At 42.4% G+C, this 26,104-nt stretch overlaps 1 protein-coding gene across 2 annotated transcripts in view; it reads right to left on the bottom strand.

The window, feature by feature from the left end:
* The window catches only part of wdr18 (WD repeat domain 18), an 80,474-nt gene that overhangs the window by 17,594 nt on the left and 36,776 nt on the right, over positions 1 to 26,104 (bottom strand). For both annotated transcript variants that reach the window (XM_036977949.2, XM_090235347.1), the window contains 3 exons: positions 25,257 to 25,321; positions 24,040 to 24,164; positions 1,154 to 1,320 (listed from right to left, as the gene is read on the bottom strand). In XM_036977949.2, the coding sequence (XP_036833844.1) occupies positions 1,154 to 1,320; positions 24,040 to 24,164; positions 25,257 to 25,321 (357 nt within the window). The remainder of the gene's footprint in view (positions 1 to 1,153; positions 1,321 to 24,039; positions 24,165 to 25,256; positions 25,322 to 26,104) is intronic.

The following is a 26,104-nucleotide window of genomic DNA, read 5'->3' on the forward strand; positions in this document are numbered from 1 at the left end:
TGTTGGAAACTACAACTCCATAATACATTGCACAGTTCAGGCTTGATCTGATCCATCTCTATAGTAACTGCACATTGTGCGCACAGTAAAAAAACAAAATGGAATTTAAATAATTGAACCTACGTTGGTCAATTAGATGTTTAACAATGGAAAAATAACAGAAATTTCAGTTAATCACTCAGCACTTGTGACAGTGGAATGACTTCTCCACTTTCTGCAGTGTAGCAGCACAGTCGCACACAAATTAATGTGTAGGCACTCGTATGCACACATACAAACACACCCACAGACCCATGTACACACACCAGAAGAAAGCAAATAACAAGGAAAACTAAAAAGTAATCATTTGGAATTGTTTGCGGTGTAATTTGCACGCAGCACGGCGCACGATCAGAAAGAGTGTGTTGTGATGACGGGCATGCCCCGGGGGCACGACGGCAATATCATTTTTTGGAAATCCTATTAGTATTAATATATTTTTTCTAATAATTCTCTGTGTTTCTTTGGCTTTCGGAGCACGGGTGAAAAGCTCATTTCTCGACAGCGACAGTTATAAACCCAGCAGCTCTGAGATTAGCCATTATGGAAATAAGCGACCTATGAGAAAGCGAGGGGAGGGAGAGCGATAGGAGGGAAAAAACTGGGCCAGCACAGTGGTAAGCGAAGGGTAGAAAACCTGAGTGGGCAGGTGGTAGGTAATTCAAAGACCCCTCCATTACCATTTCATATAGCCTTGTGTAATGGATTTTGACACTGCCAGGATTACGTGTGCCACTAACAGCTGTCTCGTCACCACATTGCAGCAATTCATTTAGAGTGGGTGGTTACGGGGAGAAGTAAAGTTACCTACAGTAGGCAAAAACAGATGCTTACTATACATATGCTTAAATTCTAATCCCCTCAAGGCATGGATTCATTGCAAGAGTTATTGACACCAGGTATATCAATAAACTGCCAGGTCGTGCTCATGATTGTCCTGTTATATCAGTGATGGGACAGCTGCTTATAACTGACAAACATCGAACAAATTCAGATTAAATACCTTACCTTCTCATTCCCTTTTAAAATCACAGCGGCAACGATTTAGCTACGGCGGCCCACCGCTACTAAATAAATATAGGGGAAACACTGATGATAAACAAAAAATTATGACCTGGGTGTGGGGGGCCAGGCGCAGGCACACTCCTCCGGTCTCCACGCCCTCGCCCTGTTCTGAGGGGTTGAGGTGGCGGCTGAAGCGGGGCAGGGGTATGCCCGGGCGGCTGTCAGGCAGGAACATGTTGGCAGGGGCAGGGATGATGAGGGCATTTGTGACTGGACCTGTGAGGGAGAGAGGAGTAAGAGTAAGGAAAGGGAATGGCACAGGCAGAACTGGCGAAAGGAGGGAGAGAAGGAAAGAAAAAGAGATGAACATGAACACCCTCAGCCCCCCCCCCTGTAATTATCTAAGTGGGGGAGACGTTTTCTTTATGTGCTCCATCATTCCCTCCCTCCCCCCACCGTGTTCACATCCGCCATAACTGGGGCATGGTCAGAGTTTTACAAGAGACTTTGAACAGTGTCATTGATGCTGAGCGTAACGAGATACCCGGAAAACACGGCTCTCGTTTCCCATTAAAAAGCTTAAGAGAACACTCTCCCACTCTTCGCTTTAAGGAGTTGATTACTTTTTTTAAACGCACCAAGGTCGAGGAGCACCCAGGCTTCTTAAAGTGATGGGGCAAAATAGATCCAAGCTTCTGTTCGTCCTTTTGATGAGTTTGTGCTGTCAAGCGCTTTGGAAAGCAAGCATGAGCTGTCGTTTTCTACTACGTCCATACAAACAGCAAGCAATCTACATCGTGAAGTTGTACATGAAAGTTGAACTGCTTCTAAAGAATCGAAGCCGCACGCCGCCAACCTGCAAACCTCACCTGCCTGAAGGGAATGAGGAAGGATGAAACTGGAGAGGGGGGAATCGAGGACTTGAACAAGAAATCTCTACTCGGCCCACAACCCTTCGACTGGCCTTCCTTACTTAAGGCAGAGATTTGCTTTCTAAAACGGAAAGAATAACTTTCCGACAAAGCCCACGTCCTGTCAATATTTTTTTTTACGATGCCTTACATGAGCTTTAGTGCTCTTAAATTCAAACAGACAATCTTTTATATGCCTATTACTGTCAGTCTTCCACAAGCGGCCATCAAATCATCCGAATTGCCCATCTGTCCGCCAGGAGAGAAACGTCTTCCCCAGGGTATTGGCGGCTAGACGGGGAGGGGGGATTTCAGCAGGGGCATCCAGGTATCTTCTGCATGCCCCGAATCGAGCGCTAGTTCACAAGAAACTAATGGAGAATATAAATGGGGGCTTTGACAAAGACTAATTCCAACTGATGGCCTTCGGTGAGAACCATCTCAGCGCAGAGAGGACCATAATCACAAATCATTGCGCCACTGAGCTCCTATGGTGACTCCTTTTTCACATGACCAAAATAGAAAAGGCCCAGGCTAAAATAGATTTGCAATACATTTAGATCCCTTCTGACTTAGTGTATGATAAACCTAGGTTGGGTTTATCTATTATCAAACACAAAAGCTAAGTTTTAACTTAGAAATAGGCAGGTCTGAAGCCGAAAAAGAAAGGACATTAACATGAGCCCCACAAGGCCTACTTCATCCAGGCTCTAGCAAGGTTTTCCAGCACACAACTTTGACCTACTACAGTAGCTATGTTGGTGTACTGTACTTCAAACTTGTGTAGGCAGGTTGCTTAGGATTCAAACCTTTTCAAACAGCCTAATTCATATTCTTAGAGGAGGTGCTCCCGCAACAATGTGATTTATACCACATTCAATATAGAAAGGGAAGGGCAATAGGGATAAAAATCAAAATCTTGATAAATTGTCTTGTTACGTTTATATACGTTTATATAACATTGTGCACAACAGTTTGTTTAATATTTTTTATTATACTTTAAATTATACTTCCTACTAGTTTGATGGTTGCAGCCATGGTTGCAGCCATCAATGGTCCCATTAACAATATTAGCAAAATTATTAGTATTATTTTTTTTAATTTTACCCCTTTTTCTCCCCAATTTCGTGGTATCCAATTGTTGTAGTAGCTACTATCTTGTCTCATTGCTACAACTCCTGTACGGGCTCGGGAGAGACGAAGGTTGAATGTCATGCGTCCTCCGATACACAACCCAACCAGCCGTACTGCTTCTTAACACAGCGCGCATCCAACCCGGAAGCCAGCCGAAAAAGAAAGGACATTAACATGAGCCCCACAAGGCCTACTTCATCCAGGCTCTAGCAAGGTTTTCCAGCACACAACTTTGACCTACTACAGTAGCTATGTTGGTGTACTGTACTTCAAACTTGTGTAGGCAGGTTGCTTAGGATTCAAACCTTTTCAAACAGCCTAATTCATATTCTTAGAGGAGGTGCTCCCGCAACAATGTGATTTATACCACATTCAATATAGAAAGGGAAGGGCAATAGGGATAAAAATCAAAATCTTGATAAATTGTCTTGTTACATTTATATACGTTTATATAACATTGTGCACAACAGTTTGTTTAATATTTTTTATTATACTTTAAATTATACTTCCTACTAGTTTGATGGTTGCAGCCATGGTTGCAGCCATCAATGGTCCCATTAACAATATTAGCAAAATTATTAGTATTATTTTTTTTAATTTTACCCCTTTTTCTCCCCAATTTCGTGGTATCCAATTGTTGTAGTAGCTACTATCTTGTCTCATTGCTACAACTCCTGTACGGGCTCGGGAGAGACGAAGGTTGAATGTCATGCGTCGTCCGATACACAACCCAACCAGCCGTACTGCTTCTTAACACAGCGCGCATCAATGTGTCGGAGGCTACACCGTGCACCCGGCAACCTTGGCTAGCGCGCACTGTGCCCGGCCCACCACAGGAGTCGCTGGTGCGCGATGAGACAAGGAGATCCCTACCGACCAATCCCTCCCTAACCCGGACGACGCTAGGCCAATTGTGCGTCGCCCCACGGACCTCCCGGTCACGGCCGGTTACGACAGAGCCTGGGCGTGAACCCAGGGATGGCACAGCTGGCGCTGCAGTACAGCGCCCTTAACCACTGCGCCATCCTGGCTGCGTACTTGACTGGTCCTCAAAGGCATAGATATCTTTCTTATATCTCGTCCGTCCTAGCTGGCTGGAGGCCAGCATTCATTAGTCGAGATGAGTCATTTCACAACGTTTGTTTTTTATTAGGTCATCAACATCCATTTGGAACATCCCTCAACTCACTATTAGGTTGATATTAAATCAGCTCTGTATCGCACAGTGGAGTACGCTCTACGCACATTCCTTTTGTCTCCGGTGCATCGTAAGAGAAGGTTATCAGGGTAATCTGTCAAGTTACGTGAATAAGTCTTTGGGTGTTGTAGCCCAGGAGTAAATCATACTTGACTTGAGTGAAAATGGTCAAAACATTGTTAGCTATTCTAACATCATGAGAAGACTTGACTTTTTGGCAGCATTAAATCCGTCTGCAGCTATCCATCCTACCTTACATTCTCATGTAATTCCCGGAGGTTAGAGAGAGGGGCAGTGAAAGTGTGTCAGAGATCGAAAAGAAAAATGTGATCATTCAAATGAACGTAAGATATAGCGTCAAACATCATTGCATATGCAAACGCAAATTAACTTCCTGTCTCTTGAGACGCTAAACACAGACCCAAAAAGTGCCGACTGGAACAAATTGCCAGTCGTGCGTTGGCGTAGTTGGCTGAGCTTCACGGTAAAATTGTTGCAGTCAAGAAGACAAATACCTCAATAAAAACAAAAGGTTCCCTCAGTGCGCCCATGCAATCTAATTAACTGGCCCCGCTTAGTTAGCATCATAGACTGAAAAATAAACACCAGTGGAAAAGAGAAAGTATTCATGAGTAGAATATGGACATCTTGAGGGAGCGTGTACTGTACACAAGCTGACACTGTAATTCTAATCTATCAAGGGCAGATAAAAACACCCAATGGAAAGCGCTCCAGGATTAATGCTACTCCTTAAAGGGTGTATGACACATTTTAACAGGGCAAACTGTTACAAAACTCAACAACCACCCAGTAGCCTATTCACAACCAATAGCAATCTAATTTCGCCTCATTTTAAAAACACATTTTTATGTGCATTTTTAGAGGCATTCTGAAACAATTGCACTGTGACATATCTCTAGGGGAACCACCTAGTGCACTTGCCATAGAACATATCGGTGTCATCTCTATGGCACTGGCACTGCAAAGAATTGCACACATGTTCAGCATTTTAGACAGTGTAGCTGACATTATTTTGCAACAAAATGTTCTGACAATCAAATTACACGTCAAGTTTTCGATAGCGTGATAAATAGACACGGTGATTTTCAAGGTATTGGCCTATTCATCACAGCTGTAATATCATAATAATAACCAGCAGTTTGTAATGTAAAACATGAGCGGCAGGGATGGATTGATCAGTGCTTGTTCATTCAACATACAACCCGTTAGCTGTCGAACTCAATGCATATCCAGGGGACTAGCCTACCTAGGGCTGTGGCGGTCATGAAATGTTGTCGGCTGGTGATTGTCATGCAAATAACTGACAGTCTAAATAGTGATTGACCGTTATTTCAAATAAATATGTTCAGCATCTCCGGCATCCACGCATAGCCTACTAATGCAGACCTTTGGAACATCTACATTTTGAAAAGTCGAATAAATCTATTTAATATAGCCTATGCCATCACAAAAAAAATTGATCATTTATTTTAGGCAGGTCTAAAGAAACATTATGTGAAGAATATGTAGCCTATTTCAGAAGAACAGAATAGCATATTCGGAGTCCTTATGTTATGCCCTGATCTGGCTATGCCATATGGCTGTGGGCTACACTAGTTCATTTAGCAGGCAAGATTTGCTTATAATTCCTGTGGTATTATTTTATAGTAAGACAATTGAACATAGCTGAATAAAATAGAAAGGATATTTTTATCAAACGATTTCAGAGGGAATGCGCACATGCGGGTATTCTGTGATTGTGCAATGACTGGGCTTCTAAGGGCTTCTAAGAACACGTTTCACCAGGTTCTCTGTAGACTATGGGCTCTCCAACCGTGTTCCAGGGGTCTTGGGCTTATAGGCTACGTTATGAGTTATTTGGCCACTTATCAAACCTTATCAAAACATATGGGCTAGGTGACATGATGCATGCGAATACGATACAATTATTAAAAATGCATGTGATGTTTCATGCCTTGGTCTGCACACACTGGGCAACATTCACAAGTGATAATATTTTCACCCATCAGACTATTCTGAATTTAATCTTGTTTTTACATATACTAAATAATGTGTGATTTAGAATGGTCCATTATCATGTACCATTGGGAATAGGGACAGGGTAAAAAAGAAATGTGTCATCCGTATGCACTTGAAATTTCCAGTGATTCATTTTCATGCCAGGCAGGTAGGCTGCACCAGTTGTAAAGGGAAGCAATGTGCTTAATATTAGGAAAGTTGAGAAATATAGTAAGCTGATGGGATCCTCCTCTTTTTAATAAAGGCCATCAAAACTCCTTTCTCACGAAATTGCATAGCCTATAGAAATGTTGTGCAACATGGGCTTATAGGGACACTTATTTCATTCCATGCACAAACCAGCTATGAGGAGTTGGCTCGTTTTACAACAGGTGATCCTATCCCGCTCAAACTCAATGCCAGGGCTCTCATGAATTGTTTGATTTGCATTGACGTGATGGTAATATGGTCATAGTAACAGCCCTAAGCCTTCTCATACGTCCAAAAGATTACTGACTGGGAGTGTACAGTCATAAGGTATGAATGCTAGCTGCCCACAGCCTCATCTTAAAAAACAACATGGTCTCTTCCTAGAAAACTCATCGGACCAGCTAGCCTATTATTCAAGCTATTATTAGAGGGATAGCACAGCACACAAACAAGGCAGAGAGAGAGAGCGAGCGAGAGGGGTTAGCATCCCACGGGATCACTGGGCAGCGGGGCTATAGCTGCGCACATTTTCCACCTCTCAAAACGTAGGCTACTTCTAATAAAGTTAACAAAGCAATCGCCAGTCCAGCTAGCTAGCTAGTGTAATGAATAGCCAGATGCTGATATGTCAATAACAAAAAATGTGTAAAGCTGAGGGACATGGAAATCAAATGCGCCATTCTCCTGACTGATGGACCGGGCGCCACTTATGAGAGTGCCCTCGTCTCTACATTTCAATGCCACAGCAAACTTCCAGTAACTAGTGTTACTGTAGACTAGGCTAATTACTGTACTGTGGTCACAGTATTGACAACAGAAATGCTACGATAATTTCAATGAATCAATAAAGAAGTTAAAAAAGGGAAAAGGTACCTTTGGCTGGCATTCACGTTCCAATAGGCCTAAATAGGGCTAGGCGATAGTGCCTAATAATCATATTTGTAAAATGTTCTACATTGTAGAATAATAGCGAAGACATCAACACCATGAAATAACACATATGGAACCATGTAGTAACCAAAAAGTGTTAAACCAAAATTAATTTTAGGTTTTTCAAAGTAGCCTTGAGAGCTTTGCAAACTCTTGGCATTCTCTAGACCAGCTTCACCTGGAATGATTTTCCAACAGTCATGAAGGAGTTCCCACATATGCTGAGAAGTTGTTGGTTGCTTTTCCTTCAGTCTGCGGTCCAACTCATCCCAAACCATCTCAATTGGGTTGAGGTCGGGTGATTGTGGAGGCCAGGTCATCTGACGCAGTAAGCCATCACTCTCCTTCTTGGTAAAAAATCCCTTTGGGTAATTGTCCAGTTGAAAAACAAATGATAGTGGGACTAAGCGCAAACCAGATGGGATGGTGTATTGCTGCAAAATGCTATCGTAGCCATGCTGGTTAAGTGTGCCTTGAATTCTTAATAAATCACAGACAGTGTCACCAGCGAAGCACGCCCACACCACCTCCTCCATGCTTCACAGTGGGAACCACACATGAAGAGATCATCCATTCAACTACTCTGCGTCTCACAGACGGTTGGAACCAAAAATCTCAAATTTGGACTCATCAGACCAAAGGACAGATTTTCACTGGTCTAATGTCCATTGCTCATGTTTCTTGGCCCAAGCAAGTCTCTTCTTCTTATTGGTGTCCGCTAGTAGTGGATTCTTTGCAACAATTTGACCATGAAGGCCCGATTCACGCAGTATCCTCTGAACAGTTGATGTTGGGATGTATCTGTTACTTGAACTCTGTGAAGCATTTATTTGGGCTGTAATCTGAGGTGCAGTTAATTGTAATTAACTTATCCTCTGCAGCAGAGGTAACTGAGTCCTCCTTTCCTGTGGCGGTCCTCATGAGAGCCAGTTTCATCATAGCACTTTTTGCGACTGCACTTGAAGAAACTTTCAAAGTCCTTGACATTTTCCGGATTGACTGACCTTCATGTCTTAAAGTAATGATGGACTCATTTCTCTTTGCTTATTTGAGCTGTTCTTGCCATAATATGGACTTGGTCTTTTACTAAATAGGGCCATCTTCTGTATACCACACCTAACTTGTCACAACACAACTGATTGGCACAAACGCATTAAGGAAAGAAATTACACAAATTAACAAGGCAAACCTGTTAATTGAAATGCATTCCAGGTGACTACCTCATGAAGCTGGTTGAGAGAATGCCAAGAGTGTAAAAAACTGTCATAAAGGGTGGCTACTTTCAAAAATCTCAAATATATTTTGATTTGTTTAACACCTTTTTGGTTACTACATGATTCTGTCATGACTTTGGCCTGGGGGTAGGTTTATGACAGTCATAAATACCTCTCCCCCCCTTTTCCTCTCTCTACCCTACTGATGTTACATTTGAAAACCCCTTGGTTAACATAGAGATTCTGGGAACATCAGAAGGTGGGGGGAAATGAACTATATTCTGGTAATCCAATCAATTGAACATATGCAGTGGTACTTAATGAATATGATGTCAGTTCGGTTGTCATCTGAGACATTCTCATCAATGATAAGATGACAAACACTACAGTGTAAAGTCTACACATCAGAGTTATCGGATTCACATGGAATTGTTCAATTTAAATGTTTGAATATGAAATTCTCTGATGGGATGAAATGTGATTTTAGCTTCTAAAATGTGAATATTTGGGTTTTCATGAGTGAATTAGGCCCGACTCAGTGGCCCGCCCACGTGAAGAGACATAGGTTGTAAACTATGAAACACACCCCTTTTCTCCCTCCACTATATACAGTGGGGCAAAAAGTATATAGTCAGCCACCAATTGTGCAAGTTCTCCCACTTAAAAAGATGAGGCCTGTAATTTTCATCATAGGTACACTTCAACTATGACAGACAAAATGATAGAAACAAAATCCAGAAAATCACATTGTGGGATTTTTAATTAATTAATGCATTTATTTGCCTGCCATATGAGTTCTGTTATACTCAGACATCATTCAAACAGTTTTAGAAACTTCAGAGTGTTTTCTATCCAATACTATGCATATATTAGCAACTGGGACTGAGGAGCAGGCTGTTTACTCTGGGCACCTTTCATCCAAGCTACTCAAGACTGCCCCTGCAGCCATAAGAAGTTTAACTGACTTGCCAAGTTAAATAAAGGTTTAAAAAAAAAGTTTTTACCTAGAGTTTCAATATCTCTGGCTTACATTGTCACCGTTTTCCTGGTTGAGTGGGGTCTCCCGCAGTTTTGTCAGATGGTCTATGTCATCTGAGAAAAGTCTTTGGTGGAGCTACAGGTCAGAACTGTCGCTGAAAAATGAATTGTCGTCTTTTCTGTATATTTGCATGTCTTAAACCATTCCTGTATATTAAAAAATCCATTACACCCATTTTCACCATATTTGACCTTTAATTATTTGAAAATGGACTTAAATCCTAATTTAACATGACAAACTTCATCCCATCATTGTTTGATCTAGCACGGATGACTACCTGTAACAAAAAAAAAGCACAAAAAAACATTTTTTTCCTGAAATTTGTCGTGTTACGATGTTCCTGTAGAGGAAAAGTGATAAAATCATATTTGGTTCAGGATAAAGGGTCAACAAAACAAATAACCTGAACGAATGAGAAAGTGTTGGAAAAGAAGGTAGGGAAATAGAGTGAATGGGCAGAGAAGGAGAGGGGGTGGGGGATCGAGAGTGTGTTTACCAGTTCAGCCAGGCTTGTAGGACAAACATGTGGCAGTGAGACAGAGACCCCCTTTTGTTCCAGCTACATTATTGCAAATACATTGAGGAAAGTCCCCAAAGGAATTTGGGTACAGTAAATCTTTTGGATTCCTGCCTTTGACAAAACAGCTTGCAATATTGCCCTATACCCACCAGTACAACCCCGGTAAACATAATACCACAAACATGTCCCAGTAACTCTCAGTTTTGATATTAGACCTATGCAATTCACAAATAGCCTACTACACACCGCATTGACGTAACACTGAAATCTGTGTCATTTATAGCAGTGTTTAGTTATTATAAGACTTACATTTTCCTACACCAAAAACTATAGCGTGCTTACAATAGTGGAAGCAGGCCTTGGCAACATCTGTCGTCTCAGCTTATCAGGGTGGACACAGGAAGACAAAAAGGTGGAAAGTCACCAATTTGTCAAAGCATTAATCTTTGCTCCCACTTTAAATCTTTACATCAGCAGCTAAATTGACAAAGGGAGGGAGGGAAGCTGTAATTCCTCATCAGCGCACCCAGATTGCTGCCAGAGTCATTTCACGCCAGGGGAGGGAGGTTAAAAAGGAAAAGAACATGGTGGGTGTTGATTTATCGCTCCCCGACGTATGCACAGAGCAGGCAACCTTTAACTGTTAAATCGCTTGGCATACCAAATCCCCTCTCAAGAGAGAGTTTTGCTTAGGAAGCGAACAGCCATATAGACTCGGCAACTCTGCCTGGCATTTCACTCTGAAAGTGGAGACCCAAAACTATTCAGTTGAGCGCGTTTGTTTGACTCGGCCTGCTCCCCTCGTCTTTGGCCTGTCACTTTGAGGAGTTGCATTCAGACACATCTCCCTGGGCTCCTGAGATTACATTCCATTGGCTAACCTCAGGAGGTCAATCTCAGAGGCTGCATTACCGATTCGCTGATTGACAAACCACTTGGGATACATACGAATTTGCTTCTATTTACGATTGAAGAGGCATCGCATCACTGATATTGAGGGTGAAACTGACAAAACGTCAATGTAATTAAAAGCAGTGTCCTCATTTGCATACTGTAGCCAAAACAAACATTACTGAGCAGAATTAATAAGGTACTGGGAGAGAAATGTAAAGTCAAAGGCTTGAGACAGGGCACCCATTGGTTAACAATCGTAACTAGGCCTACAAAAATATTGGAAGGATATTTTCTTGGTAGTCAGAAATTATTCAACAAATGTAACCGTTTAAATCAACATAGGATTGAGCGAGAGGTGGGTGAGGTAAACCGGCCAGAGTCTAAATTCATTTAAAGAAATTCTGACATGGTTGACTCAATTCTCTTGGTCGAGAACCACCTTTTTGTGACAGATTTTGCCTGGGCTTTTCTGCTGTTTGTTAGTTTTTTTTTTTATCGCTCTGGTGAAAATTGTACAATTATGTGGAACATTAAAAAAAATATGTACTCAAAATCATTTAATCAAAAAGGCAGTTGTTTCGAAGCACATTTTCAATTGACTAAGTACATAAAAGAAAAGTCACTTTTTAACCCAACTTAAAATCAGTGTTTCATCTAGAAATACATGTTTCACATGTTCATATAAAAAGTTATTGCCTTTCACAATGCAATGCGCACATTGCTTTTGATATGATTCTTCTCTTTTGTTAAAGAAAAAAAACGAGGGGGGGGCTGGTACTATTTAAATGAAGCTGCCAGTTGAGGACTTGTGAGGCATCTATTTCTCAAACTAGATACTAATGTACGTCTTGCTCAGTTGTGCACCGGGGCCTCCCACTCCTCTTTCTATTCTGGTTAGGGCCAGTTTGCACTGTTCTGTGAAGGGAGTAGTACACAGCATTTTACGAGATCTTCAGTTTCTTGTCAATTTCTTGCAGGGAATAGCCTTCATTTCTCAGAACCAGTATAGACTGACGAGTTTCAGAAGAAAGGTCTTTGTGTCTGCCCATTTTGAGCCTGTAATCGAACACACAAATGCTTATGCTCCAGATACTCAACTAGTTTAATTTATTTACTTTCGTAAATAACGGACAAGCTCCACGCTGTTAATCAGTGCCCAAAATCACTCGCTAGCTAAGTTCCATCTGTTTGTCAATTAAGCTAGCTAGTAGAGCTAGCTAGCAGGGAAGCTACGTTGGATAAATCAGCTTATCAAGTCATCGGCAAGTGGCTACATGCATGAGTGCTTTTTTTGTTCTGGAGTACAGAGATACTGTTTTGTTTTTCCAACTTGCTCACTATCTATTACCGGAGTGTGCATCTGTCTGGCAGTGTTTCATAGCGAATCACGTTACAAAATAAGTTGCGGTGGGACACAAGAGGCTCGTGAATGGGTTTTTGAATTTTTGAATATTTACAAGTGGCACGTGTGCATCATCTCAATTGAATTCTCAGTTTGCCTAAAACAATGGCAGACTCACTGTCAAACATATCATCAAGTGTCCACTTGACAAAAGGGTTGAGGGGCCATGTGTTCTTTAAACATAACATTGGCGATGTGTTGTCTTATGTAAACAAGTTAGAGGTGCTACACAATGGGCAGGTCAGGTCTGTGTCACTGTCTAGGTTGATTCTGCTGCTACGATTGGATAGAGTGCTGTTTTTCTGTGCATGACAATTCTCCCTAGTCCCGTTCCGTGTTCATGGGCATGATTGAAATCAAAAGCCAACAGTCAAATATACAACATACCAGTTTCTCAAAATCTCACAAAAATCAGATTTGGAAGATACTGACCTTACGACCAAAATTATGCTATTTACAATTGTAGTGTATTTTGACATTAGAATTAAATGATTGACTTATATCGATGCTACACAGGCCATTTTCAACCCGAGTTGGTGCTTGAGTTTAGCTCCTCTGTAAAGTAAAAATGCAACACACCTACATGAGACAGGAAACCAAACTGCTTTCTCAACTAAATTGCCAGTGGGTAGGTATCTCCTTGTTCTGTCTTATCTGAGATTCAGCATCAACATTTCTGCTGGATCATTATTTACCTTGTCATGATGTTCAGCAGAAAAGAAGATTAATCTACGAGAGAATGAATATTGTATTACCAGAAGTCACTTGGACAGGCTCAGCCTTCTGCTATACAAGCTTTAACATTTGATGTGGTGTGCTAAATTGCCATACTCATTGAGCAGGAAAGCCCAGATAAAAAAACTAAATTAAACTGCGGCTCTACTTTCATGTTTGGAAGGAGCACAGCTTTATGTCCCAATTTTTGTTAGTCTTTCAGCCAACAAGGTAATTGAATAATGCATTTGCATCATGGGAAATCTCAAGTGGGGAAGAAAGACAAAGACAGACAAAGACAGAAAGAGAAAAAAGAGAGATGGCGAACGGCGAGAGAGGGGTTGAGCGAGGGGTCGAGATGACGAGGGACAGCGAAACGGCGAGGGACAGCGAAACGGCGAGGGACAGCGAAACGGCGAGGGACAGCGAAACGCGAGAGAGAAAAACGGCGAGAGAGAGAAAAACGGCGAGAGAGAGAAAAACGGCGAGAGAGAGAAAAACGGCGAGAGAGAGAAAGACGGCGAGAGAGAGAGACGGCGAGAGAGAGAGACGGCGAGAGAGGAATGTCAAAAAAGGAAAAGGGGGAGGAAGAAGAGACAGAAACCATGCAAGCAATCAAGCGATTGAGTGGGCCAGCCAGTGAGAGGAGAACAAGAGAGAATCGTATTTGCATAATAAGAGTTTACGTTAATTGAAAAGTCCTATTTTAATAGTTCTTGTTGGATTGTGAGTGTTTCTCATTTCGAAGGTAAAAAAAAATCAGTTATGAAATCTTTTTACGTTGCATGTTGGAATTTACAATGCTTGAAGTTCTTTTCAGGAGACTGAAAAGACTTCCACAGCTGCACCCTCGAGAGCATCCTGACTGGTTGCGTCACTGCCTAGTATGGCAACTGCTCGGCCTCTGACCGCAAGTAACTACAGAGGGTAGTGAGTATGGCCCAGTACATCACTGGGGCCAAGCTTCCTGCCATCCAGGACCTCCATACCAGGCAGTGTCAGAGGAAGGCCCTAAAAATTGTCAAAGACTCCAATCACCCTAGTCATAGACTGTTCTCTTTGCTACCGCACGGCAAGCGGTACCGGAGCGCCAAGTCGAGGTCCAAAGGGCATCTTAACAGCTTCTACCCCCAAGCCATAAGACCCCAGAAAGGCTAATCAAAGGGCTACCTAGACCCCTCTTTTACGGTGCTGCTACTCTCTGTTTATTATCTATGCATGGTCACTTTAACTCTACCTACATGTACATATTACCTCGACTAACCGGTGCCCCCGCACATTGACTCTATACCGGTACCCCCTGTATATAGCTTTGCTTAACACTTATTTTAAAGTATTGTTGGTTAACTTCAGGGTAGGGTCCTTTTTTCTCAATTTCCACCTGACTAAACTGCCTGTTACTCAGGCCCAGAAGCCAGGATATGCATATAATTGGTACCATTGGAAAGAAATCACTTTGGAGTTTGTAGAAATGTTAAAATAATGTATGAGACTATAACACAATAGATCTGGTTGGAGAAAATCCAAAGAAAAACCAACCGCCAATAAAACAAATTGAGAGCCCATGCTTTTACAATGGAAAGTATAGGGGCATATTCTTATAGCTTCCAATAGATGTCAACAGTCTTTGTTCAAGGTTTCAGGCTCGTTTCTTCCAAAACGAGGAAGAAGTATGAGTTTTAGTACTGGGACTCAGAGTTGGAAATCAGTCTGTGCGCATGTGACGAAGAGGACACACACCTGCTAATATCGTTTTCCTACTGAACATACTGCTTTCCGTATGAAATATTAGTTTAATTACATTTTAGGGTACCTGAGGATTAAATAGAAACATGTTTTGACTTGTTTAACAAACTTTTTGGATTCCTTTCTCTGCATGTAGAACGAGCGGATTACTCAAATCGATGGCGCCAACTAAACAGACCTTTTAGGATATAGAAGAGGATTTTTATTTTAGGATATAGAAGAAGTAGATTTTCTAAAAGTGAATATTTAATTTTTATCAAGCCTGTGCCGGTGGGAAAATGTGGAAATGGGGCTCCGCAACAACACGGCTGGGATGGTGTTCTTCGGCTTGCAAGCCTCCCCCCTTTTCCTCCAAACATAAGATGGTCATTAAGGCCAAACAGTTCCATTTTGGTTGTGTCAGACCAGAGGACATTTTTCCAAAAAGTACGATCTTTGTCCCCATGTGCAGTTGCAAACCGCAGTCTGGCTTGATGGCGATTTTGGAGCAGTGGCTTCTTCCTTGCTGAGCGGCCTTTCAGGTTATGTCTATATAGGACTCGTTTTACTGTGGATATAGATCATTTTGTACCAGTTTCCTCCAGCATCTTCACAAGGACCTTTGCTGTTGTTTTGTGATTGATTTGCACTTTTCGCACCAAAGTACGTTCATCTCCAGGAGACAGAACACATCTCCTTCCTGAGCGGTATGACGGCTGCGTGGTCCCATGGTGTTTATACTTGCGTACTATTGTTTGTACAGAAGAGTGTGGTGCCCTCAGGTGTTCGGAAATTGCTTACAAGGATGAACCAGACTTGTGGAGGTCTACAATTGTTTTTCTGAGGTCTTGGCTGATTTCTTTTGATTTCTTTTTTCCCATGATGTCAATCAAAGAGGCACTGAAGGTAGGCCTTGAAATACATCCACAGGTACACCTCCAATTGACTCAAATGATGTAAATTAGCCTATCAGAAGCTTTTAAAGCCATGACATAATTTTCTGGAATTTTCCAAGCTGTTTAAAGGCACAGTAGTGTATGTAAACTTCTGACCCACTGGAATTGTGATACAGTGAATTATAAGTGAAATAATCTGTTTGTGAACAACTGTTGGAAAAATTACTTGCGTCATGCACCAAGTAGATGTCCTAACCGACTTGCCAAAACTATAGTTTGTTAACAAGAAATTTATGGAGCGATTGAAAAACGAGTTTTAATGACTCCAACCTAAGTGTATGTAAACTTCCGACTTCAACTGTATCTAGGACTAAATATCAGCAACACAGGTAGCTTCCACAGGGCTGTGAATGAGCTGAGAAACAAAGCTAGAAGAGCATTCTATGACATTAAAAGGAACATTTTTAAAAATCTAATTAGAATCTGGCTCAAAATGTTCCAATCAGTTATAGAACCAATTGCTCTATATGGCAGCTAAGTATGGGGTCCGCTCTCTAATAATGAATTTACCAAATGGGACAAACATCCAATCGAAATACTGCATGCGGCGTTTTGCAATACTTGTTCTTTGCAACACACTCCAAATAACACACACAGAGCAGAATTGGGCCAATACCCCCCTCCTTATTGAAATCAACTTTTACAAACATCTAAAAACAAGTGAACCCAAAACATTCCATCACATAGCTCTGCAATATCAAGAGATGAAATAAGAGAAGAGCCCCCTCAGCCAGATGGTTGTGAGGCTCAGTTCACTAACCCAAACCAACCCCATAGAGCCAGCCTCAAGGCATCACTCAGAAAATCTGGCCCAACCAAATCATCACAAAGCAAAAAGAAAAATATATCAACTATTGGAAAGACATCACCAAAAAATCTGAGTAAACGTCAATGCTATTTGGCTCTAAACAGTCTGCCACCACCGTGACTGATAGAAAACTGAAGAAAACACTGACTAGGTAGACTCAGTGAGCACAGTCTGGCTATAGAGACCGGTCGTCACAGGCAAACCGGTCTGCCCAGAGAGGACAGGCTGTGCTCACTCTGCTCCGGGGGAGAGGTAGACACAGCTGCATTTCCTATTCCACTGTTACAAATACTCAGACCTAAGATATTTATTTCCCAAAATTATCATTCAGTAAAGAATTTGAAACTATAAAAGACTAAGTAATGTGCAGTTTTGGCAGCCAAATATGTATCCTTCTACCACAACCTGTGGGACAGCCATTGAAAAGTACAATGTAACGTCAATAATATTTCCCATTTAGTGTTTTGTCATGTGGCTTCTCAGTCATGTTGAGGTTAGTTTACTACTATTGCGTTAATGTGTTGTCATTAATATTGTTTTTACTGTTAATGCTAATCCCATTTCCACTACTACTATTATAATTGCTGTTGGTCCCACCATTTATGTTTTATGTATACTTTGACAACGTAAGTCATTTAACTTGCCATGTCAATAAAGTCTATTGAATTGAGTGTGAGGGAGCGAGAGGGGGAGGGAGGGAACAGACCCACCTGTACATTAACGCGGGGATTGGGCCAATAAAAACAACAGATTGCTGTTCATTTATCAGCACAAAAATACAATCCACAAAAAGACAAGTGCAACGTTGTGCTAATAAGGACGGCGATAAACCTGCGTAAATAGGAAGTAGATTTGCTCTCCTCCTGCCTTAGTCCCTCCCATCAACATTATGTTGATGCATATATTATGCACAGCTACAGCAGCACTCGTGGTAACCAGAGTATATCAGTGCAATCCCAATCAACAGGTTTTTAACGTGGTTCCAGGGAGATTGGGCAATTTCTCCTTTTCAAGCGACAACCCATGGAGGAAGAACGGGGGAAAGGAAGCAAGTGAGCTACATGAGACTTACCTGTATTTCGCAACATCTAAGCATTGGGGACCGTTTAAAATGTAGTTTGTGTATGGGGTAACTGAGGAGAGTATATTTATTCCTTGTTGTGGTAATAAGGGCTGGCTAATTATCTCCCACTCAATTACAGATATCGATCCCCGGGACTTGGCTCCCACTTGGAATTACACTAATGGTCCTGGCCCCTCCTACACACGCTCATAAATTGTGCCTGCTGCCAAGCAGGGTCACGGAAGCAGGGGGAGGGGAGTGCGCGGCTCGAGCCCTGCCAAAACACTGCAGATACTCTGACGTGCATAATATCCAATCGATGCCCTAGGCGGAAACCATACAATTAGGGTCCGGGCGATTATGGAGATAATCTTACCAATTATCATGAAAGCAATATGGAGATTGGATTGTGTGTTGCACTTGCTTTAGGTCAAATCGCTGTGGTAGCGCATTCACTTGAAACCGTTTGCTCAAGTTTAGAGCACTATGAAATGTGACGCAGGTTAAAAGATTAGGCACCCGAGAACAGTGTTTGGATTGTGTGCATTTTTTGGCATGTGTGAGCAGAGGAAATATCTCTGAATGATTGCATCCAATGATATGAATGTCGAGCACATTGAAATATACAACCTTTGGGCCATGCACTAGCTACATACACTAGCCAAGCAAGTCTGCAGCCACCAAACTAAACAAAGAAAATCCTGATAGGATGATATCAGAATTTCATAGACCAATTTATCCTGCCCTTTAAGGTTCACAGAGAGGATATCCAGCCACTCTTGGGAACAATGGAAGTTGATTTAAGAAAATGCTCCTTTATTATTAAAACCAATGCATTTTGGCGTGTTACCTTCTTCAAAACCCTGTTTTGTTTGTCCATTGTACTCAAGAGTGGCTAAATCTGGCCTCCCGAGAGGCACAGCGGTCTAAGGCACTGCATCGCAGTGTTGCACTTTGTGACATCGGCTGATGTAAAAGGGGCTTTATAAATACATTTGATGGATTGATTACGCTGTCACTACAGCCTGGGGTTCAATTCCAGGCTATGTCAATAGAGGCCGTGACCGGGAGTCCCATAGGGTGCACAATTTGCCCAGCGTCGTCCGGGATGGGGGAGGGTTTGACCTGGGGGCGAATTACTTGGCTCATCTCGCTCTAGCGATTCCTTGTGGCGGGCCGGGCGCCTGCAGGCTGACTTCAGCCGTCAGTTGAACAGTGTTTCCTCTGACATTGGTGCAGCTGGCTTCTGGGTTAAGCGAGCGGGTGTTAAGGGCGGTTTGTCCATTTCACCGCTCAGGAAACATGTTCAGTAACATGATTTTAACTCTTTGGTTAAAAGAGACATTGAGTTTCCTGATACAAACCATGCAGTAAGAGAATAATTCCTTTCATAACCATCTAAACTTGTGCCAATGAACTTTGGGGTGTACTCATTGTAATGCCAGGTCAGTATCATATGATTGCTGAGTTAGTGGTTCAGGGCAGTCTACACTGCCAGACAATTACTTCGACACAAGGCTCTTGTCCACTTCCATGCGGGATCTCCCACTCTGGCACAAACTTGAGGTGCCACTCTCAATCACTCTTTAAGCGGCATGTAACAAGAGCTGAGAAGGAAAGTGCAGAAGATTATGCCAAAGCCGTCTGTGGGAAAGTGGCAGGAGGATGTGAGAAGAGTACAGCACCGATTTCCTCTACAGGTCCTTGGCCCGAAAGACCTCGTTAATGCACACTAGCAGTCACTAGTTTTCTATACTAGAGCCGTTTTTGAGCAGTTGAGGTAGATCCTAATCTCTTTGGCATCTGATCTGGAGCTCCAGAATGCTTTCTATAAGTTTTCAAGTAAACAGCGCATAACTTGAGGCAATTTGTTTGGACTGCCATGAGTAAAGGATATCACTCTTGGCTTTGTTAACACTGATGTCTCGTGATAGCCACGTTGTTGCTGTGCTCTTCACCTTTCAGCAGCAGTCGTGCTTTAGAACTGCAAAGTGACATTTGCTGCAGCAGTGCCAACAGTTTGTAGAGTCTGTCCCTCCCCAAAAAAGGTTCAAACATTGTGAGGAACGTGTGACTCATACAATTACTCAGTGTTGATGATGAAATATTGTCAAAGAGCTTCCAAACAGACCCAAAACTCAGTTGGCTACCATAATGGACCAAGAACAAGATAAAATATTTTGTTGATACGATGCAAATCGTAAAATTGGTGGGCTATTCTTGTCCATTCCCTTGAGGTCTTCAAGTCTGCCCGGTTCACCACTTTTCCAGCCCACTCCTTCCTTGATCAATGGTGGTTGCAGAAGGAATAATAGATATTAGTCGAGACAACAGCAGGCCAATAATACTGAGCTCAGAGACACTAAGGATTAGTGAAGTTGGCAGTTTAATCCACACAGGAGGAGCAGTGCAGACAGCAGTGGGAGGGGGGGGGTCGTTTGAAGTCTAAATACTGTCTCTCAATCAGCGGTTTGCCTTAGACGCATAGCAACAGACGTTGGATTAAGTTAATTACGATGCAGAGAATGCCAGTCACGATCACCTGTCTGTCTGTGGTGGTGGTGAGGGCGGCGATGGTAGTGGGGTGTGTGCATGTGCGCGTGCTACGTAAGTTCCCTTATTATTCATGAGATGTGAACAAAAAATATTAATGAGAGTCAGATTTCTAGGCCAAATCCAACATGGAGAGACCCTTCGCCTCAAGCTTATGTTCTGATTGAACATTTATGTACAGGGTTAAGAACCTAGGAAGTAAGTAATTATCTCTCAAGTAGATTAATGATTTTTATCGCCTTGCTTACAAATAGGTCTAAACATTTGGCCCTTTCCTTATTTCCCCTGCTAGGTATGATGTAAGTCACCTTAAAGATACCATACAGCACTCTGTCTCAGCCAGGAGATTATAAAGAGCACGCAATGGTAGCCTACATCCTGTCCTCTGACCACTCATACAGAGTCTATCTTTTCCACCCAATGGTGCCACCACCAGACTAAAACTTTTATCGGGGACTGGTATGATCTCTCGAATAAGCCAAATGCTAAATAACTTCAATGGAAGTTAGTTTTATGGACATTGACCATACACCTAATTTCCAAAGCCACCATTCCAAAAACTTCCGGTCGCTTGTGAGCAGCTCAGATTTTCCGCCACTACTCGTCTGATTTGTGCCGGTCGAGCTGCGGAGCTTAGTGAAGATGGATAGTATGAGGGAGAGCGACGGGCCTGTGAAAGGTTTTTCTAATTGCCTTCAGGATCACGCATGCCTTCAGAGAGGGCCAATAACCGCCTTTGCTCTCCCAGAACAGAATTGGGGAAACCGGGCTAGAGCTCGAGAGATTTACAGTGGATGTGGAGGCCGGGACCTTCTGACAACTCAATTACAGGCTGAACTCACCCTCTACGCTGGCCCTTGTGGAAGACAAGGTGGGGGGGTAGGAAAATGACTGGAGGCAGGTTGAGAGCCTCAGATATAATACAGCCCTTGGAGCATAGACACAGTCAGGGGAGACACAGCGTTGACATCCATCAATACATTTGGGCTAGGCAGTTGTGTTCACAGTTGACTGGTGCAAGTGTATATTACGGTCTGTTTATTTACTGCACGCAGATAGACCGTAATCTAAAGTGTGTCGTTTTCTTTCTTGTTTTGCTACTGGGTTGTTGAATGGTCAAATTACTGTCACAATCAGATTGTCATTAAAGATCATTTTCAATATCTAATTGTAATATTTCATCCCGGAGTGAAATTACTGAAGAACCGCATAACAAACGACAGAAAAGAAAAAGCTTGTTTAACTTTGTCATCTAAATTATGACTTCGCCATTGATCAGTGTTGGACCAACACTGCCAAAGACAGACCACAACAACAAAAATATCTGTCCATTATAATCTTAGTGGTAAATCTTTGAAGCTACATATATTGATAACAATGTAAGCTTACTACTACTTAGAAGTCATTGTTTTGTCTTCGTATTAATTCAACTGGGGGGACAGTGTGAACAAAATACATTTCTGTCATGTAATAGCAAGGCCTGTATTGAACACCCTCACAACAATGGCGGGCTATTCATCACCCTGACTCTCACATTCCAATACATGCCTGCTGCTTCTTGACTTGACATATTGCTCGAAGAGCTTTTCAGTGAAGAATGTACTACCTGAAAATAGGCCACTGAGATAGAGGGGTTTTCGGAAGGCCCAATAATGTCAGCGGCAGAGCAGTGTTGATCAGCTCGGAGGCTTTGCAGATGGCGGTCAGCAGTGGGGAGTGTGCATTTCCGGCTGTGCGAGCGAAATGTGAGTTGTGGTGTGTGTAATAAATAAACCCTGTAAAGTAAACCGTTGGTCAAGACACCGTATGACCTTCTCAGCCTTCTCCTCAGAAAGTCAGATGACTGCAGAGTAAGCGCGGGCAGTATACCGTATACTGGGGTATTTGGAAATAGCCACGGGATGATTTTTCAATAACATTAATACCATTGAAACTATTTCTTTGAAGTTATTTAATAAATGTGAAATTTTGTAGCTACTTTATGTAAATACGTTAGGAGATAAAGATACAGTTCTTCATTTTATCCGTCACATAATTTTTTTTAAATGAAGCTTACCAGTAGTCCCCAGTCACGTGGTGTTTATTTACACACAACTACTAGACAGGAGCCTTGAGTCACTCATTAGGTGCCGCACACGCCAGGTGATCTAGTTACAATATGGAATTCACAACTAAATGTTTGCCAGCTCAATATCTAATAACTATTAAGTTAAGTCTAAAATGTGCTAAATGCTCTGCAGTTGGCTTGGTAATTTAGTAGCACAAGGTTAGTATGAAGGTATGCCAATCTGGATACTGCCCAAGCCTACTTCTGAGGCCTTATAATGACCCCATACAAACTGGACAGGGGTAAACAACACCAAGCTCGAACGCTGAAAACAAGATTGCAGTGACCCAAAAGGTCTGGCAAGGCCACGGTGTGATGCTTACTTCTCCCACAGCCAGAAGACTTTTCAATACAAGTGCCGTTGAACATCATTACATCCTCCATCCGGCCAAAACTGATAGACAGCTAACCAGTCACAGTGGCTGAATAAACAACAGAAACATCCTATTAAAACAAAATGAGTTCGCAACCTGCCCAGTGACGCAAATCAAATCCCAGTTCTCGAAAAGCACTTAACGAAAGGGACTCTACCGTTGCACTGAGTGAGTGGGTGCTGTGGCCCATAGAAAAGGTGACAGATGCCTCAATGTGATAGGAACAACTCTATTTTGAGAGCTCAGCTCTCTCATAAGTTATTAACTCCATCTTACATATCATGAACCGATAATTATATTTTCAGAAGATGATCAATGATACTACTTGCATTGGAACTTTCTAACGCAGCAATTATATTTTCAATATGTTAGTTATTATTCTTCATATAACATATTCTCTTCACACTTCTAACTATGAGCTGCCTTGGATACGTACACTGAGTATACCAAACATTAGGAACACCTTCCTGATATTGAGTTGCGGGCGCGCAGTTCTTGACACACTCAAACCAGTGCTCTGGCACCTACGTACATACCCCGTTCAAAGGCACTTCCAGTAAATATTCTGGCCCATTCACCCTCTGAATTGCACATAAACAATCCACGTCTCAGCTGTCTCAGGGCTTAAAAATCCTTCTTCAACCTGTCTCCCACCCCTTCATTTACACGTATTTAAGTGGAATTAACAAGTGACATCAATAAGGAATCACAACTTTCACCTGGATTCACCTGGTCAGTCTATGTCATGGAAAGAGGTCTTATTGTTGTGTACACTCAGTGTATATCTGACACACAAACTAACAAACTAACATATAGAGCAAAGGTAGATAAACGCATAAGCTTGCCTTTACAGACCAACCTAAGTTGAACCGAACGCCCAGCGCAAGACGGGCATTACGTTTGCCGTCTCCTGTTAACTCCCAGTCAACTGATCACTTCACAGGAAACAACAGTAACAAGAGAACAAACAAAATTGCACCTGGAGTACACTACAGACCAAAAGGCATGCATGTCAAACCATACACTCCATGACCTCAAAAGGAAGGACAAGCGTGGAAGGGTTTTCTAACACGGTCCGGAGGCAGGATGATGTATGACTCGGGGCGTTCTGGGAGAAATCAATGTCTCAGCGAGGCATTTGCTATGCCAGCGGCTGAACTGAAGAGATGGGTTTGGGCCACTGAGGTGAGACTTTGGTTAGGTGAGGCGGTCATTCAAGCTCACCTTTGTGGTTGATGCTGCGGACGCTCTGCTTGCTCTGGATGTCCCACAGTCGTATGGTCTCATCGTGGGAGCCCGAGAGGAGGAGAGTGCCATCCATAGAGACAGACAGACATGTCACTAGGTTCCTGTGGAGGGATGAGTGCAAAGGGAGATCACCACCTGGCTGATAAAATAGGGTTCTCAGAACATCAAATGTTTGGGGATCAACATTGATATCTCAGCTTTTCCTTTATTACCTAAGCGAATAACAAGCGATCGCGTCACACAACATCTCAATTTCAGAAAGTAAATTATATCAGATTCAATTTTTTCTTTCTCAAGTTCTAAACTAAAATTGTTCTCCTGATTTCTTAAATGCTATCAGTTTCCTTACAAAATCACCAGAGTACATATTCATGCTTCTCCAGTCACATCACAAGGGAGGTCAAAAGTCATTGCTAAAAAATAAACCACTTTCCTTACTAAGCCTGTTTACTTACAGCAGAGTTTCAACATTGTTATCTTGCTTGTTTCTGTGCACACGTTACAGGCAACCTAATTACCATATATGTGCCTTCCAGGAATGGTAACAGCAACATTTTCAGTACCAAACGAGTCAAGGGGAAAAAAATTCAGGTAGTGTACGTTCCTTCCGCCCCCTGCTCTGCAGCTACAAAAAGCCACTCAAGTCTTTTAGTCTGGTTCTGCACACCCACAGTGTGCCTGTCCAATCAGTATGGTGGTGGCATGCACCTTGGCAGTCTCGGATACCATACGGTGAGAGAGATTAGGACGCCTGAACTTCTCTGGCTACTGGGACCTGGTTCGGCACAAAGAGATTCCACAAGGATATCGTGGGGTATTAAAGCCACATGAAACAACCCGTCAGTCACCACACAGCTGTTACAGCATCAAAGCCCCTCATCCTGAACCACCCACCCCACCCACCACCACCACCTCTCAGACCCCGTTCAAAAGGAACTTACATTTTTCTGTCTTGCCCATTCCCGCTGAATGGCACACATACACAATCCATGTCAAGGCTTAAAAATCCTTCTTTAACCGGTCTCCTCCCCTTCATCTACACTGATTGGAGTGGATTTAACAGGTGACATCAATAAGGGATCATAGCGTTCAGCTGGTTTCACCTGGTCAGTCGGTCATGTAAAGAGCAGGTGTTCCTAATGTTTTCTACACTCAGTGTATATTACATAGACCAGACCTTGAAGGCAGCCCACCTGTGTCCTTTAAAAACCTGGTTGCCCTCGTTGTCCGACTGGAAAGTCTTATCCCGACTTAAGCTCTGCAGATCAGAAGAAGAAGAAAAAAGTTAAAAGTTGATCAGAGTAAGCAATCCTCAGAGTTAAAAAAAAATACCCAGAGCCAATGAGCTTGTCTCTCAGGTACACTTACATCGGTATGTGAGAATGCTGTTCATTGACTACAGCACGGCGTTCAATACCATACTGCCCTCCAATCATTAAGCTAAGGACCCTGGGACTAAACACCTCCCTCTGCAACTTGTGGTAGCAGAATCAGAATTAGTTAGGTAACATTGATAAATAATATGTTTTAATTACATAATAATGCTTATGTGAGATATTTGTCATTAGGATGTTTTCTTTTTGGATAATACTGTTGGCAGTTTGCAGTTATCCCTTCTCAGCTAGGACTCAGTTACTTGGGGCCCAGAGAGGGGAGAGGTCAGGTTTGTCTTATCTGTGAATGTGTCAGTAACTATTCCTAAACCATGTGAAGGGATGGCTTGATTAATGGGGAACCAGTTAGTTGGCTCCACAATGTCTGTGTGCCAGTCACTCCTCTTTGTGAGCTTGTCCAGGAGGGGGTGTATTTGAGATGGGAGTATCTAGAATTGACAATTGATATATGCCATTGGATGAGGTTCTTGGTCCTAAGTGGTACCAAGAACGAGATAAGAACTTCGTTTAGGAGACCAAACTGAACAATAATTTATAGCTAATGCTATCTAGCTATAGGACACTCCTCTTTCAAGTAAAATGTTCTTTGTGTAATGTTCCTAAGATGTTATTCGTCATGCGAGTTGAGATGGGTGCGTCTTGGCTAT

The sequence above is a fragment of the Oncorhynchus mykiss genome, chromosome 5 (assembly GCF_057628025.1).
Source record: "Oncorhynchus mykiss isolate SJ-2025 chromosome 5, ASM5762802v1, whole genome shotgun sequence".
NCBI classification, from domain to species: Eukaryota; Metazoa; Chordata; class Actinopteri; order Salmoniformes; family Salmonidae; genus Oncorhynchus; species Oncorhynchus mykiss.